The sequence below is a fragment of the Rhineura floridana genome, chromosome 8 (genome assembly GCF_030035675.1).
Source record: "Rhineura floridana isolate rRhiFlo1 chromosome 8, rRhiFlo1.hap2, whole genome shotgun sequence".
Classification (NCBI taxonomy): domain Eukaryota; kingdom Metazoa; phylum Chordata; class Lepidosauria; order Squamata; family Rhineuridae; genus Rhineura; species Rhineura floridana.
Window position 1 is genome coordinate 110,660,365 of NC_084487.1, and position 15,381 is coordinate 110,675,745.

The window sequence follows — 15,381 nt, forward strand, 5'->3', positions numbered from 1 at the left end:
GATGATAGCAGAAAGCCATGCAGCACACTTTGGCAGAAGCACACAAAACAGTACACAGCATGTCCCAGCGGGTGCCATGCTTACACTTACAGTAGTCAGTTTCACTACCTTTGCTTGTTTTAAGCATTTCCATCATCTGCACAAGAGGGAAAAACAGAAGGTAAAGTTTAAAAATGCTGCACAGACACACACACACACACAGAGGTTAAATAATTCTCATTATTGTCAATCTAATATAATCTAACAGATATATAACAAGTCATTTCCTAGGATTCTATCACACTTTAATATCACACCAAGGGCTGAAACAGATGTGATGCTGGCTACAATTAAACAACTTACATATGGGGAAATGTTCTGTGAACAACCTGACACATTTGTGAGCACATCAGCTGCACGGGGGGGGGGGGGTAGCTAGCATGCCAACCCTACTTGCAAATCAGCCAGCATATGTGGTTAATATCTTTAAATCTGATGGGTCATCTGTGGAACTCTTATGTCAGCAGCCCTTCACCTGTGGCTCACAACATATATGTTTTGGCTGCAAGAAACAGAACCTATTGTGGAGATATGCAGATGAAGGCTATGGAGTTAGTGGGTGGCTCACTTCCCAGTGGCTGCCATTAAATGCTATTGGACAAAGTAAACAGACTGCAATCTGGGACCTCACTGAGATGAGGCTAAAAGTGACCCTAAGGACTCAGCTCCTGCTGGGAGGAAAGGTGGGATATAAATCAAATAATAAATAAATAAATAAATAAATAAATAAAAATAAATAGGGGTTCACCAGGGATAGCTTGTACCCACCTCTCAGTGCTATCTAAGTGTACCCCCTTTACTTTCTCACATACAAATTTACAATTGTAATTTGGGGTTAGAAAAGCACTGTACTTGGGAACAATTTTGCAGTGGAGGAAACCCCCCTGAAACAGGGCAGCCACCACATTCTCCATTGATCATGATGATGATGAGCTTTTCATGTGTATTATGATGTTGTGCTCAGCAGACAGAAGGGATGGCATAATCTTTCCCAGGGATATCCCCCACCCAACTCCAGCTTTTGAAAACTAAACAGTGGAGATGAAGTTATAGGCAGTATAAGGCATAGGTACAAGCAAGCAAAATGCTGTAATGAAAAGGCAACAATGGTTTCATAACATTCTACAGGTAGCAGAACAAGGTTTCCAAGTAGACTTTTCCCTTCAGTTTTTAAATGCTAAATCATCAAAAATAATTTAATTTTTTGAAGTTTTTTTTAAAGAAAAGAGCATCTCCACAACTCAGTGCTAATTATTTTGATCAAAGATTAAACCACATCTAAGATAAGCCAGTATTCCAAAACATACACTAATTTATACATAATTCTCAGTGAGGAACAGCAATAATGACAGGGGATATAGGCTTATTTATGCCATAGGCTACCTTTGCAAAAGTACAGTAATTGTTTTAAGGAGCTTACCCTACAAAACTCTTATTCACATATCCATGTAATGACAAATCAAGATGAGTTCTTCATCCACATTCACAAGTCAGTGCACTATTATAGCTGCTATCTCAATGAACTGAACCTTATGGCCACTTTCAGCTTTTTACATGGCACTCTGTAGTATATAGGCAAAAGGCAGCATATACTATTTTCCCCCCAGCATGTACATTTAAAAAAAAAAAGTGTTTGTCTTTCGTATGGCATATAATAACGTTATGTGTGAGATGATATTAAGTTACTTATGTTCATAGAAATTTTAGCCATAGAAAATGTATATATTTAATGTATATATTTCAACTTAATTAAGTGGCAAACTACACTTACAAATGAGAGGCATGCTTTAGAAATGCTTTCTTAGACAAGCATTTGTTTCAAACCAAGAAAATACACAATGGCACTTTCACATATCCTAGCATTAGAAAGCTGGAGTTATTAGCGTAACGGAGGTGTCTTCTGACACAATGTATTCCTTTGACACAATGTATCCCTTTGACACAATGATATGCTTCCACAAGGATTTTAAAAAATACGTGTCTCAATCACACACTGATAAAAGAACATACATGCTTTATTTTTGGCTGCTGGGATCTTTGATTTCCATTACTTTAGAAATGCAGCCAGTTTACAAGTAAACAAATTATTACACGTGCAGGTTAAACAAATCAGTACATTAGTTCTCTTAAACATTCATGGCAGGTGATAAGAAAAGCATCAACTTTATTTTTAGTGCATAACTGTTTCTGTAATTCCTGGAAGCTTTGACTGAATATCTAGTACCCCTTAAAGGCCTCCTTAACATACTAATTTGGCTTTGTCCCAGTGAATACATTAATCAAGCAATAAAACGGAGTTATTTTTTAAGGAGACCTTGGCGAATCATTGAAGATAAGGCAATTGACACTTCCACAAAGACCCTGCAATGAAAAATGAGAAATCAAGGGAAGTCAATAACCAAAATGAGATTTCTAACAGTTTATTGCTAGATTATCACTCTTTTAAGTTAATATATATGTAGATCTTCTGGTTTGCATATTATATCAATGAATGAAAATGGAAATGAAGTGCCTTCAAGTCGATTCCGACTTATGGCGACCCGATGAATAGGGTTTTCATGGTAAGTGGTATTTGGAGGGGGGTTACCATTGCTTTCCTCTGAGAGGCAGTGACTGGCCCAAGGTTGCCCAGTGAGCTTCATGGCTGTGTGGGGATTCAAACCCTGGTCTCCCAGGTCATAGTCCAACACCTTAACCACTACACCACACTGGCTCCTATATCAATGAATATGGGCCCATACATAAACTGAGAGCTGTGAGCTATTGAGAAATACTGTTGACAACTTCACACTCAAGCAGTTGATCGTGAGGATTATTATTATTATTAATTTATTTAGGCATGTGATCTTTTAACATTAGCACATGTTATTTTAGAACTATGTCAGCAATACAGATTTCTGGATTAGCTTTCTGCCCTGTAGTCACTACGCCCATCATAAGCAATCTTTTAACTACCTTTAATCTCCCTTTAGTGTTCCTACATTGTGATTTTATATTTGGTACTTTCCTTATTTACCTTTGCTATGGTTTATTTTGGTTTTCAGTGTTAGGGTCAGTTCAGGAGGGCAAAAAACTATTAAGTTCCATTCCTCAGAGTTTTTCATTTTTCTCATCTTAAATTCAGTTTGCCCCATGTCTACATCAGCTTACTTTTTAAAAAATCCACATGAAAATTATTGTGCATTTTTGTGTGATTTCACCAAGTATATGCATTTTGTGTGCAATTTTGCCCAATATACACATTTTTGCAAGCAATTCCCCCTAATATATGCATTATGCTGCACATTTCCCCCCAATATATGCTTTACGGTTTTTTGGTTGGAGAACTGCAATGCAAAATTCAGAGAAGTGTGAATTTCAAAAGACAGCTGCACTTCATTCATGTATTGCTTTGGACAGTGTGAATTAAGTAGATTTGCATTAACTTTCTCCACCATCTCTTTGAAAACATCCTTCTATAGTGCTAATAGATGGCTTTTCCCAAACCTAATTGCTGCTTGGGGCAGGGATGGAAAATCTTCAAGAAGAATGAAACTGGGGAGGGAAGTATTCACTTCCCTCTCCCCAGCTATTGTTTCCATGAAGTTCATGCTCCTATGCAGCAATCAGACCTAAAAAGCTAAAATGCTCCCCTGCATTAATCATGTCATTGCTGGACCCTATACATTTACATAAGGCAGTCAGGTTCGAAGTGGATGCACAGAATAGAGCAGCCAGAGTGAAGCCAGAGTGATGGAGGACAATTTCATGCTGTGTGTGTCATTTCTGGCTGGAAGCTGCTTGCAATTCTGCACTTTCTGCTGCCAGAAAGAGAAGAGCTCCTGATCAAAACTTGGTACAGAGATGTCGGATAGCAATATCTAAGAGAAAGAATAATAAAAATGTGTCCTTGGGGAGGGAACCTAGGGGGTTGACACCCCCCCTTGGGGAAAGGTGAAACGGAGGCTTGAGACCTCCTCAGCATGGACTAATGTTGTAGAGACTGAAGCCAACCAGGGGTGCTGACTCCCCTTTGCCCCCCTAAGCTGGGGCTTTGGGTATTTTGGCTGCATCCCACATTCCATAAGGTGATCCCTAAATGGGAAACTGGGGGCTAACCCCCTCATTACCCATAAAATGGAAAAACAATAAACCCCCTGCTATGGGGAAGGCAAACACCCCCAGGAAAGACCAATCATCCTGGGGCAAAATTCCTTCCCAGCCCCAACGACTGACCAAATCTATAGCAGGAGGGAAACCACAGCAAAACCAACCCTGAACTAAGGGAGGGTTGGCAGGAAAAATCTTCATCCTGACTAGCTGCAGTGGATGGAGTGGACTCCTTTTTATAGGCCCCCGAGTGGACCAGACGGAGCCCGGTTCTCCGTCTGGTCCACTCACGGACCCAACTCCCGTGACGGCAAAGCAGCTATTTGATTGGCTCTCACTGGAGTTCTGCCCACCCACCAGCCTGCACCAGTGCCAAGGCGCTTTTGGTTTGAAGATGCTCCCCCCCCCCAGTCCCTGCCGCCCTGCAAATTCAGTCCCAGGCTGAATCCAGGGACCAGTTACTGGCAGCAAGGCAAGGTCTGTTATATTTCCTGACACTGTTTCCTACCATAGCTTACATTCAATAGAAAGAGTTGTGGAAGAAAGCAGAATATAGATTTACTCTTTTCAGTTTTCCTGCAGTGTCTTAATGTTTTAAAACCAAACCACCAACTTTTAAAATGAAAACATCAACTTCTGTAACTATTATAATTATTTATATTAAAAAAAGTAATTCTCACTGTCTGTTATTCTTGAAGTATTTATGGTCTTCTTTGATGCAGACATTCACGGCACAATCCTAGACATGTCTACTCAGATCAAAGTCCTATAGAGTTCAATGTGACTTACTCCTAGATAAATCTGTATAACTGCAGCCCTACATGTATTGAATGTTCATATATGAAAAGATTTTGAGGAGGAGTGGGGTACAACAACAAAAAACAACCACCCCAAGCTGCTTAAAATACTATTTGAACTGAAATGATTCTTCCAAAATGGTACACCCAATTCCTTCTTGAGGATATCATGTATTTTAATACACAGAACTTCACTCAAAATATACATGTGGGGAAGGTTGTTTATGCAGCTGGGCGTCCCAGCCTGCTCTTCCCACTGTAACATACTGTGTCGCTTGGAAAGGCTTTCTTGGCATTTGGGAAACTCCCAAGAATCCTCTGGGCTGTGTTTTTTATGATTTTTCAGTGAAAATGTTTGCAGCTCGGTATCAATATCATCTCTTTCTTATTACCTATGTCATAATGTTTAACTTTTGGATAGCACTTTAGATGCAGCATGGGCAGAAAGTAGATTGAGATATACTAACAGATCTCTGGGGGACTTGCAGACGAACAGTGAGGATTTCTGACTCCCAAATGTTTAACAATGGCAACAATAAAATACCCCACCCCAAAGCGGAGGGGTGGTAATCAGGAGCGGAAGGACTAGCATCTGGCTCTGGTTGGTAGATCTTGGAGTTTTGCAAATAAGTAAATAAGAAAACCTAAAGTCTACCCATCATGAATTTTGGAACAGCCCTACACGGTAGGCTTGTGCTAAAATGACATGCTTTACTATAAAGCCATATGAGGCATCTGCTTCAGGCAGCAGACTCTAACGGAGGCAGCCGTTATCTTGTGTTTGATGTCAGGTGTGTCTAGTTTTGCTGCATGACACCTAACCCAGAAGGAGAGAGCTGCACAGAGATGAGCAAATCCATAGTTGTTTTCTTCTCAGTTTCTGGGTACACAGTAGAAATGTGATATTGCACATTTAGGAATGTCCTCTTTGACAATGTTTTGAAGCATCTTACCTCTGCTGTTGTGGTTTCATTCTTGCAAGCACTCCTTCAAACCATGCTACAACAACCCAGTAAGGTAGGCCAGTGTCCATACAAATGGCTTAATGCAGGGGTGGCCAAAAGGTAGACTGGAATCTATTAGTAATTCCCTGGGAAATGTGTAGTTGATTGGCAAAAGCTTCTGACTTCCAGTTGTTTAACAATAGCAACAAAATGACCCACATTCCTTTGGAAATTTGACAAATGAACTTGGAGAAGCTCAGAATGGATCTATGTGCGGAAAGACTGAGTTCATCTCAGCTGTGATACTGAAATGAGAACCTATTCAGAAAGAAACAGTTACTGCAAGACTATGCCAACAGCAATTTTCTGCCAGTCGTGGCAGCACTGCTACTCACTAGGCGGGGATGGGACAAGGCATCTGTGAGCTTGGGGGAGTTCCGGGCTGGTGGCATCACCATCCTGCAGGTGAGCTCCTGGCACTCTGCCCCCCTCATGTGCCACTGCTGATCCACGTCATCAGTTATTGGAAGATCTCTGTCCTGGCTTTCAGGAGGAAATATAAAGCACACAACTAACAGCATTTGCATTATTATTGATTTCAATCAGTTTCAAAAGATACAAAACACCAAGAAAGAAAAGTCTACTCGGTTCATTTATATTATATTGTGATTTATAGAGGTACTGTGGTGCAGTGATAAGACGATTGGGCTATGGCCTGGGAGACCTGGGTTCAAAACCTCACTCAGCCATGAGGTGACTTTGGGGTAGTCACCTTCTCTCTGGATAAAATGGGGAGGTGAAGGACTATGTTTGCCACATTAAGCTCTTAGCAGGAAAGGGAGGATGTAAAGAAAATAATAAATAAAATAAGGCTACAATCCTATGCAGATTTACTTAAGGGTAACCTGCACTAAACAGTGAAAGTTACTTCTGAGTAAACCGAATTATGTTAAGAGTTGAGACACATTTCAACTTCAAGGAATAACTATTATCCAAAGCTTCTAATATTTACTGATGATGATAATTTCTGAGCACTGTTACTTAGCCATTAAGTTACTTTATTTTTCCAGTCGTGACTGTAGCTATTATTCATTACATGCCACATGGGGTTGGAGCAAGTTTTAAGCCAGACTTTTTTGGAAACTATATGTGGCACAAACCTGAAGAGTAGCTGTGCTGCTCTGTAACAAAGAACAACAAAAAAGTCCCATGACAACAAGAGTCCCATGATGACACACTGAACATTTATTTGTTATAAATACTATAATATTTATAATATTTATTGACAAATCATCTAGCCTTTAAGGGAAATAATTGAATTTAGATGTGTCACTTGTTCAGGAGCAAGCCCCATTAAACCCATTAAGCTTACTTCGAATAGACATGGATAGCTTTGCACTGTTTATATCAAAAAGTCACACAGTACTCCAAGTCTCTGCCCAGTTGTCTGACAGAGGTTTAAGTCGCTACCTACTAGCGGCTGTAGCAGACCTCTCCTTAGCCCTGGGCTTCAAATCAATGTCTGCTATGTTATGCCTCTAGCTTTTTAAAAAATCAACTCTCCCATCAAACTGAAAAGGTTCTCATTTTGGCGAGGCTGAAATCCTATGCCCACCTACCTGGGAGTAAGCCCCATTGAACTCAGTGGGACTTACTTTTAAGTAGACATGATTAGGATTGCACTGTGACTTCAGATTCCTGGTCTCTTCCATCTCCCTTCCTCTCCCATCCCTAGCTTTCTGGTTCCCTGCCTCCTCCTCCCTTACCTCAAGCAAGTCTCATCTGTACAAGACCACTAGAGTCCCCCCAGCTCCACTTCAGAGTCTTAGGGTCCCCCACACTACTTCTATCTATTATCTCTCCTGGACACTATACTACCTTCCCCTCTTCCTACCTTTCCCTCAATGTGATGGTGCAATCTTATACTAAACCCACTTACCTGGAAGCAAGTCCCATTGAACTGAGTGGGACTTACTTCAGAGTAGAAATGGTAAGAATTGGAATGAGAGTCCTCAAATGCTGTACTTCACATTCCTTATCTCCTCCCCCCCTCCTGGTTCTCTGCCTCCTTCTGCATTGCCTCAAGAGTCTAGAATAACACAGGAGCCAACTACAGACTCTTATTCCCCTGCTTTCTTTTTTCCTCTCTCTCTTCCTCCCTCACACTCATTTCCTCTGCAGCTTCCCTTCAGTTGACCCTTTCAGCTTCACTCTGCTAGCCTTTCCCTTCTCGCATCACTCATCTTTCCTGCTCTGATGCTGCCACTTGATCTCATTTCTGGTTAGCAGCAGTGAAATGGAAATGGCCTGCCTTCAAGTCAATCCTGACTTATGGCGACCCGATGAATAGGGTTTTCATGGTAAGCGGTATTCAGAGGGGGTTTACCATTGCCTTCCTCTGAGGCTGAGAGGCAGTGACTGGCCCAAGGTCACCCAATGAGCTTCATGGCTGTGTGGGGATTTGAATCCTGGTCTCCCAGGTCTTAGTCCAACACCTTAACCACTACACCACACTGGCTGCTAAAATGGAGACTCACAAAGGCTGTCTGTCCCTGGGGAGAAACTTGCACACAATCAAAGCCACTGTGGAGAGAATGCAGGGACAGGTCAGCAGAATACTCTTATCTTCAGGGGACAGCTACATGTGGTGAATTTTAAAATCACTATGCATACACTTTTTCTCAAGAGCAGCTGAACCCAGGTACAGGGAACTTATACCTGGGTACAAAGTAATGTGAGAACACCCAGTCTTTCTTTATTCTAATGTTCTAGGAAACTACACAAGTAGTGGGCTGGAGGGAGGTTAGGAGGAAAATATATGATTTATTCTGTTACTTCATATTTTTATTGTTTTAATTAGCTTATATTTTCCAAGTTAGTTGAAGTTACTGTAATGTCAAAGTATTATCTTTGTTTTGTTTTCTGTCAGCCCTATAACATCATTAAGATTATGCAAACATTGCCAATGTAACTTTCAGTTATTTTATTTTGTTCCATCATGGATTGTATCACGGTTTTTCATTACAAAATCTAATTCTTATGAACTTCACACCTTTAATAAACCAGTGTGTTCATTTCAGTTATAATTTGGAGTTTGTGGTTTTGACTAATAGTTTGTGTTTTCCTCCAGTTCCACTGGGTTCTTGCTGAGCAAAATGAACCAGGGTGAGGAATCCAAGGAAGACTGATGTATAGGCCAGAGTTTGGCAGTGTATGCATGCATGGGCCTTGATTGGACCTACAAATTTTGACATTTTAGGACTTAATTTTCACCCTGCCCCACAAGTCTAATTGCTGGGAAGGGGTGAGAGTGAGAACCTGAATGTGTGTGTGCTGAATGTATGCCAGTGAGCAGTGCAGTAGTGGATGACAGTGGTGGAGTGTTGCGGCTCACCTGACCTCTGGTTGGTTGCATTGCTGCTACTTCCCAGGAGAGGTGGTGGCAAGGTTGGTGCAGTGCAAACACACAGGCAGAGCCAATTGGGCGTCCCTGCCAGTGCATTTGCACTGCATGAACCTCCCTGCAGCCTCTCTCCCCCTCCCTCAAAGAAGCAGTGATGTGACCAACCAGAGGTCAGGTGAGTGGCGATGCCCTACCATTCCATCCACAACTGGTGTGGTGTCTGTACGGGTGCATGCATGTATGTGACCATTTGTGTGCTGTATATCTATGTGTGCATGTATGTGCGTGTGCTGTATGTGCGCCAGCTCCAGCCCTGCCTGCTTTGCCCCCCCCGCAGCACTGGCATGTGGCCTCCAGAGTGGCCATGAGGGAAGGTGGCCTTCTTGCTGAAAATGAATCTCCACTCTTGGCTTATATTTCTGCTCAGTTGCAGTCTTTGCATACTTGGATTGTGTCCAATGTAGCACTAAGTTAAGGTTACTGAGCGGTATACTTGTTGCACTGGTGGGACATTGTCATGCAAGGGAAAACACAAGTGCATTACCAAAGACTGTTGTGCAAAGATTGCACAATAAGTATCCTCTGTTGCACAATAAACTACTGCTAGTGCAGCTGTTGCTTTGGATTCCTTTGTTGCACACCTGTTAGTCTGCCAATTGATAGTGCCACAGCCCTTCTGCTAGCAGACCAGAGAGCACTGGATATGCCCCTTTGTTCATATCAGTTCAAAAGTTAATGATAAATTTAAAATATGTTACTTTTTCTAATACCTAGTAAAAGTCTCAATGCCGTATAAATTTGTCTATTTCTGTGCACAGCTGTTAGCACTTCTGTCTTTTATGTCACCTTTATCACATGCAAGTCACCAAACAAGTGAGCTGATATTTGTTTACATCATTCTGTAACACATTTCATTAATGCTCATATCCTAAAATGAACTTTTCTTTTGACTCTATTAAAACAGAAAACCGTATTTTCTTTCTTTAGGAAATTCAAGGGCCAACCAGATGATAAGGCATCAGATTCTCTAATGAGCTGGTGTGAAACAACCTTCACTAATCACTCTCCAAGTCCCTCAATGGGGGTCATCAAGACGCACCTTTCTTCAACTGTCTGATTTACCTCCATCTACTTAGCACTATGTGTTCTATGGACAGAGGCCTGGTTCAGACATAACATTGCTCCTCCAAGAAATGGTGTTTTTTTGGAATTTAAATGAACAATGAACTTGAGTGCTCCCACCCCTCCCCTTGTACACCTAGCTTGATAGGGGACTTCATGTTTTTTTAAATCAGTTTTACAAGATGTCTAAACTGTCCTAGTCTAATAAGGTACTGTTGGCTGTCTTAACTCGGACCTTAGAGAGGCAGTATGAAGCCTATGTACAACCTGCCTGCGTATTTATCAAACATGAATATTAGCAGATCCACGCTATATATTTAAAGCAGATTTAAAGCATATAAGTATTCTGGGAACTGTAGTTTTCCTTTCACAGAGCTACAAATTCCAGCACCCTTAACAAATTACAGTTCCTACGATTCTTTGGGGGAAGTCATGTGCTTTAAATGTGCATTGCATACGCTTTAAATGTATGGTGTGTGTGAGGACCAGGAGTACCCTTACGATATGTTCTCTTCTCTGGTAGGATTGCACATATCACTCCTCAATCATAAATCTTGTTCTCTTAGGTGCTGGTTTAGACACACCCCCTGAATGGGCCTCTCCATTTGTGTGACAATGAAGTATTTATACCTCACCATGCCTAAAAGATAACGTGTGACATGGGCTATACATGTGTACATTCATGTAATACAGCCTTCCCCAACTTGCCCCTCCCCCCTGGCCAGCTCTTTTGGGTACCTGAGGCCGAAAGGAGTTATAGTCCAGAACAGCTGAAGGACACCAGGTTCGGGAAGGCTGATGTAATATTATATGTCTCTCTGCCTCTTTTTTTTTTTGAGGAAGAACATTGAGAAAATCACACATGCATTCAAGCCATGTTGTACATTTTGTTGTAGGCGTGCAAATAAGTATCTAGGTTTCTCTGCCATAAGAAAGGAGGGCCATGTTCAGGGAACTCTGCGAATCAGCCCTACCTCTTTTGAATTTGCAAAACTTTCAGATATTAATAATTATCTTGTATACTTTGAGACTGGCATATTATACCAAAAGGAATGATAGCAAACAACCATAACTTTTAATAATAATATGAAGCTGTACTTCTGAATAATGAATGCCCTTGGAAAAAACTTTTTTTATGTATTTGTATGGCACTTTTTCAAATATACAATATTTTACTACAAACATAAAGCACCAAATAGGAATCCTTCTACTGGTTTAGTTCCTTTGATATTAATAGGATAACATAAGTATAAGCAGTGAATGATTATTCATATTAATTTTTGATGTGCTTACTGCAATTTGTAATGCTCATCTAATACATCTAATTAGAGGAAGCAGAGCATCCATCACAATCTTTTAAGATATGGACTGGTTCAATTGTGCTATGACTGATACGTAATAAAACTATTAAAAACCAATTTGTTTCTTAATTAAAAACAATTTGTTTGACTAAAAAGTACAAACTGTTTCTCAATTTTCTCCACTTACTCTTCCTAATTGATTTGGATGCATTAAGGACATGCTTTTGATCCTTCTTTTCATTTTTAAGAAGGCTGGTTGCCTCTGTCTATTTCATACCCTGACTAACAGCTTTCTAACGTTTGGTTTTAGGAACCTTGTCTTGCAAATCTTTGCATGGACTTGTCTGTGCAGTACCTTTTAGCAGAAACCAAATGGGTCTGATGAAAGCTTGCAGATGGGTCTGATGAAACAGAAAGCAGTAGTGAATTAAAAGCTACATTGTGTTATCAGGTGAAACATTTCAGTTCACAGTTGTAGAAAAGATGCAGATTTGGGGCAAAGTTGGGTCGGAGAATGCTTCTACCTCTGTGCTTTATTTATTTAAAAGCATTCATGAACTGTTTAATAATTTTAAAATATCTAAGCAGTGTACAACATAAAAACAATAAATATAATTAAAATAAAAATATAACATAAAAACAGTAATATAGTAGTATAAAAGTAGATAAAAATAGAAATTCAGGGAAAACAAATAAAAACAGGGTCAGGGAAAGCCTGGGCAAAAAGATAGCTCTTCTCTAGATGTCTGAAACAACTGAAGTTTGCTGCTTCAAGTATGGCAGAAGGAAGGGAATTCCATAGTACAGGGCTATAGCAAAAATGCCTATATTTAGGTAACTGCCCTATGATATTCTCTAGGGTGTATGCACACCACAAGCAGAATTTCCCCAGATGTTATAAGTGATTTTACACGTTTATAGAGGGGTGGGCAGAGTTTCAGCTATGCTGGTCCTGAGTTGCTTGGGGCCTTATTATGTTAACGACAAGACGGTGAACTATGCTACCAAGTAGTTACCCAATCTGGACATGAACAACACTGAAAGCTAGAAAAAAAATACACTTTTACATAACCCTAATCAGCCTCATTGTGCCCCCCGAATGGTGCCATACCCAAGGTGGGATATTAGTTTAGGTTTGAGGGAAGGACGAGATTGACAGCAAGGTTCAAATGCCTTTTCTTAGATAAGAAAAGCACCAGTTTGAACCTTCTCCATCAGCTACACTAGTGTTCTTCAACCTTGGGTCCCCAAGATGTTGTTGGACTACAACTCCCATCATCCCCAGCAGCTTGGCCAATGGCCAGGGATGATGGGAGTTGTGGTCCAACAACATCTGGGGACTTAAGGTTGAAGAATAGTGAGCTACACAATATCTCTATGCATGTTTACTCTGAAGTAAGTCCAGTTCTGCTGAATGAATTACCAGGTACAGTGTGTACTGTATGGCCTGGTCCTATACACCAGAGTTCTCAAACTTTCCACCCTCAGGGCCCTCTTGAGATGGCTGAAAATTACTGAGGCCCACCAGTCACAAAATGGTGATGCAGGGACAGAGTCGGTCACAAAATGATAGCAGATGGAGGCAGACTTTGACATAATCAGCTGGCAATTACTGATACCACTTTCTACTGGCATCTGATCCAGGTTTGGAAATTGCTCAATTCTTTGCCACAGTGTTTTCCTTGTGACAAGGAGTTCCATAGGTCAGCTTTCCTCAAGCTAAGTATAGATATTTGTTCTGGAGGTATTGTGGCTCAGCCTCCCCATTTTAAGCAGAATTTGCTGATCCAGAGGCTCTAAGTGGAGCAGGCTTTTTCTTTTATATTCTTCCCATCTCACTGCTACATGCCTCTCTATGGGCATTTTTATCCATCCCCTGAAATTCCTTTTCCTGTTCTCCTTTCACACTCAACTTGTACCTTATTTTCTCTTTCAAACTGCTAGCTCCTTTTCATTCATCACCTTGCTTTCTATTCCCAGTTTGTTTGTTTGTTTGTTTACTACTACTGCTGCTACTGCTACTGCTACTGCTGCTGCTACTACTACATACTAATATTTTATCTCACTTTCTAACTTCCATCAACCTCTCCTCTGGCTCTTTGGCCTTCTCCCCCACCCCCACTTCTCTGCCTCCCAGCCACCTTTACTCAGCATCAAAGGAGCTGCTGCTGCTGGCACTGGTCCAACCAAAAGGCTATGGCATAGCTAGGGGGCAGGGTAGGCAAATGAGGAGGTGGCATGGGGCAGGCTGTGGCACTTAGACTCACCTGAATGTGGCGCAAAGCCCAGTGGTGGGCCCCAGCCCACCATTCAAGAGACATGGCTATACATATTTACTCATAACTTGTAATTCAGTTTTCAATAGGACTTGGTAATATGTGCCCAAAGAAATACAACATTAGTTTTGAAATTATGATCTGCTTCCCCTTCTTAGGCCTTCACGTACAAAATAATGCACAAAGAAATCAGTGTCTACACATATTTTCAAGGAATTTGAGAGTCTGAATGGGCATCTCCAAGTGTTCCTTCATCAACTCCAGCGGTTTAAGGTTAAAATATTCTAAGGTTGCAAGTTTAACTCAATTGAATATTTACATGGCTTTTTTGTTATCTAAATCAGTTGTTATTTAAACCCATTTTTAACAGAGCATCCTCTTCATAGCTGACTAGCCACCTCTACAAATTCAGAGGCTGATTTAGTGTCCCTACTCCGTACGCTCTCTTTAGTGGAGCATAAAATTGAAAGGTTTATGTCAAACTCATTGACACATGGACATATTCAAGAAGAAATTAATTTTAAGGGCACTTACCGACTACAAAATCTAAGTCATGCTTTACAAATCTATTGCACAATTTATAGCACAGACATCTACTTTAGAATATAGCTTGTGCAGAACAGAAGGTGGGATGTTTTCTAATCTAGCAGAATGGTGTATTAGCAGTGCTTTTTTGTGATGGTAGTCACTGGTATGGACTACTGGCATCACCTCTTTTTTGATGCTCATGGCAGCCATTTTGTGCTGGCACCCATGGCACTTTCATCCAGATATTTTATTTTTTTACAAAAAAAGCTCTGACTATTGTCATTAGCTATAGTTCACATCTAAAAGAAATCATATAGTTTGGAGAAGGCAAGGATTGACAGGAGTTGCTTCTGGGTGGCAGAGAGAGAGACTCCTGGTGCCCTTACCTTTTCCATAACACAACCCAAATTTGAGCAGACCCCACATATCTCTCAAGCTCTTGCTGCTCTGCAGAATTTGGAGAAAGGGAATCGGTAGTGACCACAAATAACAGCTGTTAGGAAATCAAGCCAAGCTGCCGACAAAATATACATTGCAACATCTTAATAAAGGTGAAAGGTCAGTCCCTTCCTTGTCATGTCTACACCAGCAACACCACAACACACAGCCCTGAGACAGACAACACAACACTAACAGTCTTTGGCAGCTGCCTCTTCTCTCCACTCCTCTCCTTTCTTCTCCCCAGCAATAACTCATTCCCTAATTGCCTGTTCAGCAACAGGATCTTAAACTGGAGGAAGAGGATTTTATGCTGCCTCGAGACAGAACTTTTTCCTCTGACGGAAGATTCCTGCCAATTGCTAGGTAAAGCTACTCAGTTTGGCTTCTACTGAGTTTAATTTTTACCTAGCACACCACCTAAAATTAATCTGCAACTTTGTT

At 40.9% G+C, this 15,381-nt stretch overlaps 1 protein-coding gene across 7 annotated transcripts in view; it reads right to left on the reverse strand.

Annotated features, from left to right (window-relative positions):
• Positions 1–15,381, reverse strand: part of LHFPL3 (LHFPL tetraspan subfamily member 3) — a 425,978-nt gene that overhangs the window by 64,774 nt on the left and 345,823 nt on the right. Inside the window, exons 3-4 of one of the 7 annotated variants that reach the window (XM_061640433.1) lie at positions 12,051–12,096; positions 2,037–2,400 (exon numbers count right to left, since the gene is read on the reverse strand). The exons of 1 other annotated variant lie outside the window; for it this stretch is intronic. In XM_061640433.1, coding sequence (XP_061496417.1) covers positions 2,337–2,400; positions 12,051–12,096 — 110 coding nt within the window. In that variant the 3' untranslated portion in view covers positions 2,037–2,336. Of the gene's footprint in view, positions 1–90; positions 137–2,036; positions 2,401–6,393; positions 6,441–12,050; positions 12,097–15,381 lie in introns of those variants that run through there. 5 more of the 7 variants (XM_061640434.1, XM_061640439.1, XM_061640438.1 and 2 more) reach the window with 5 other exon arrangements.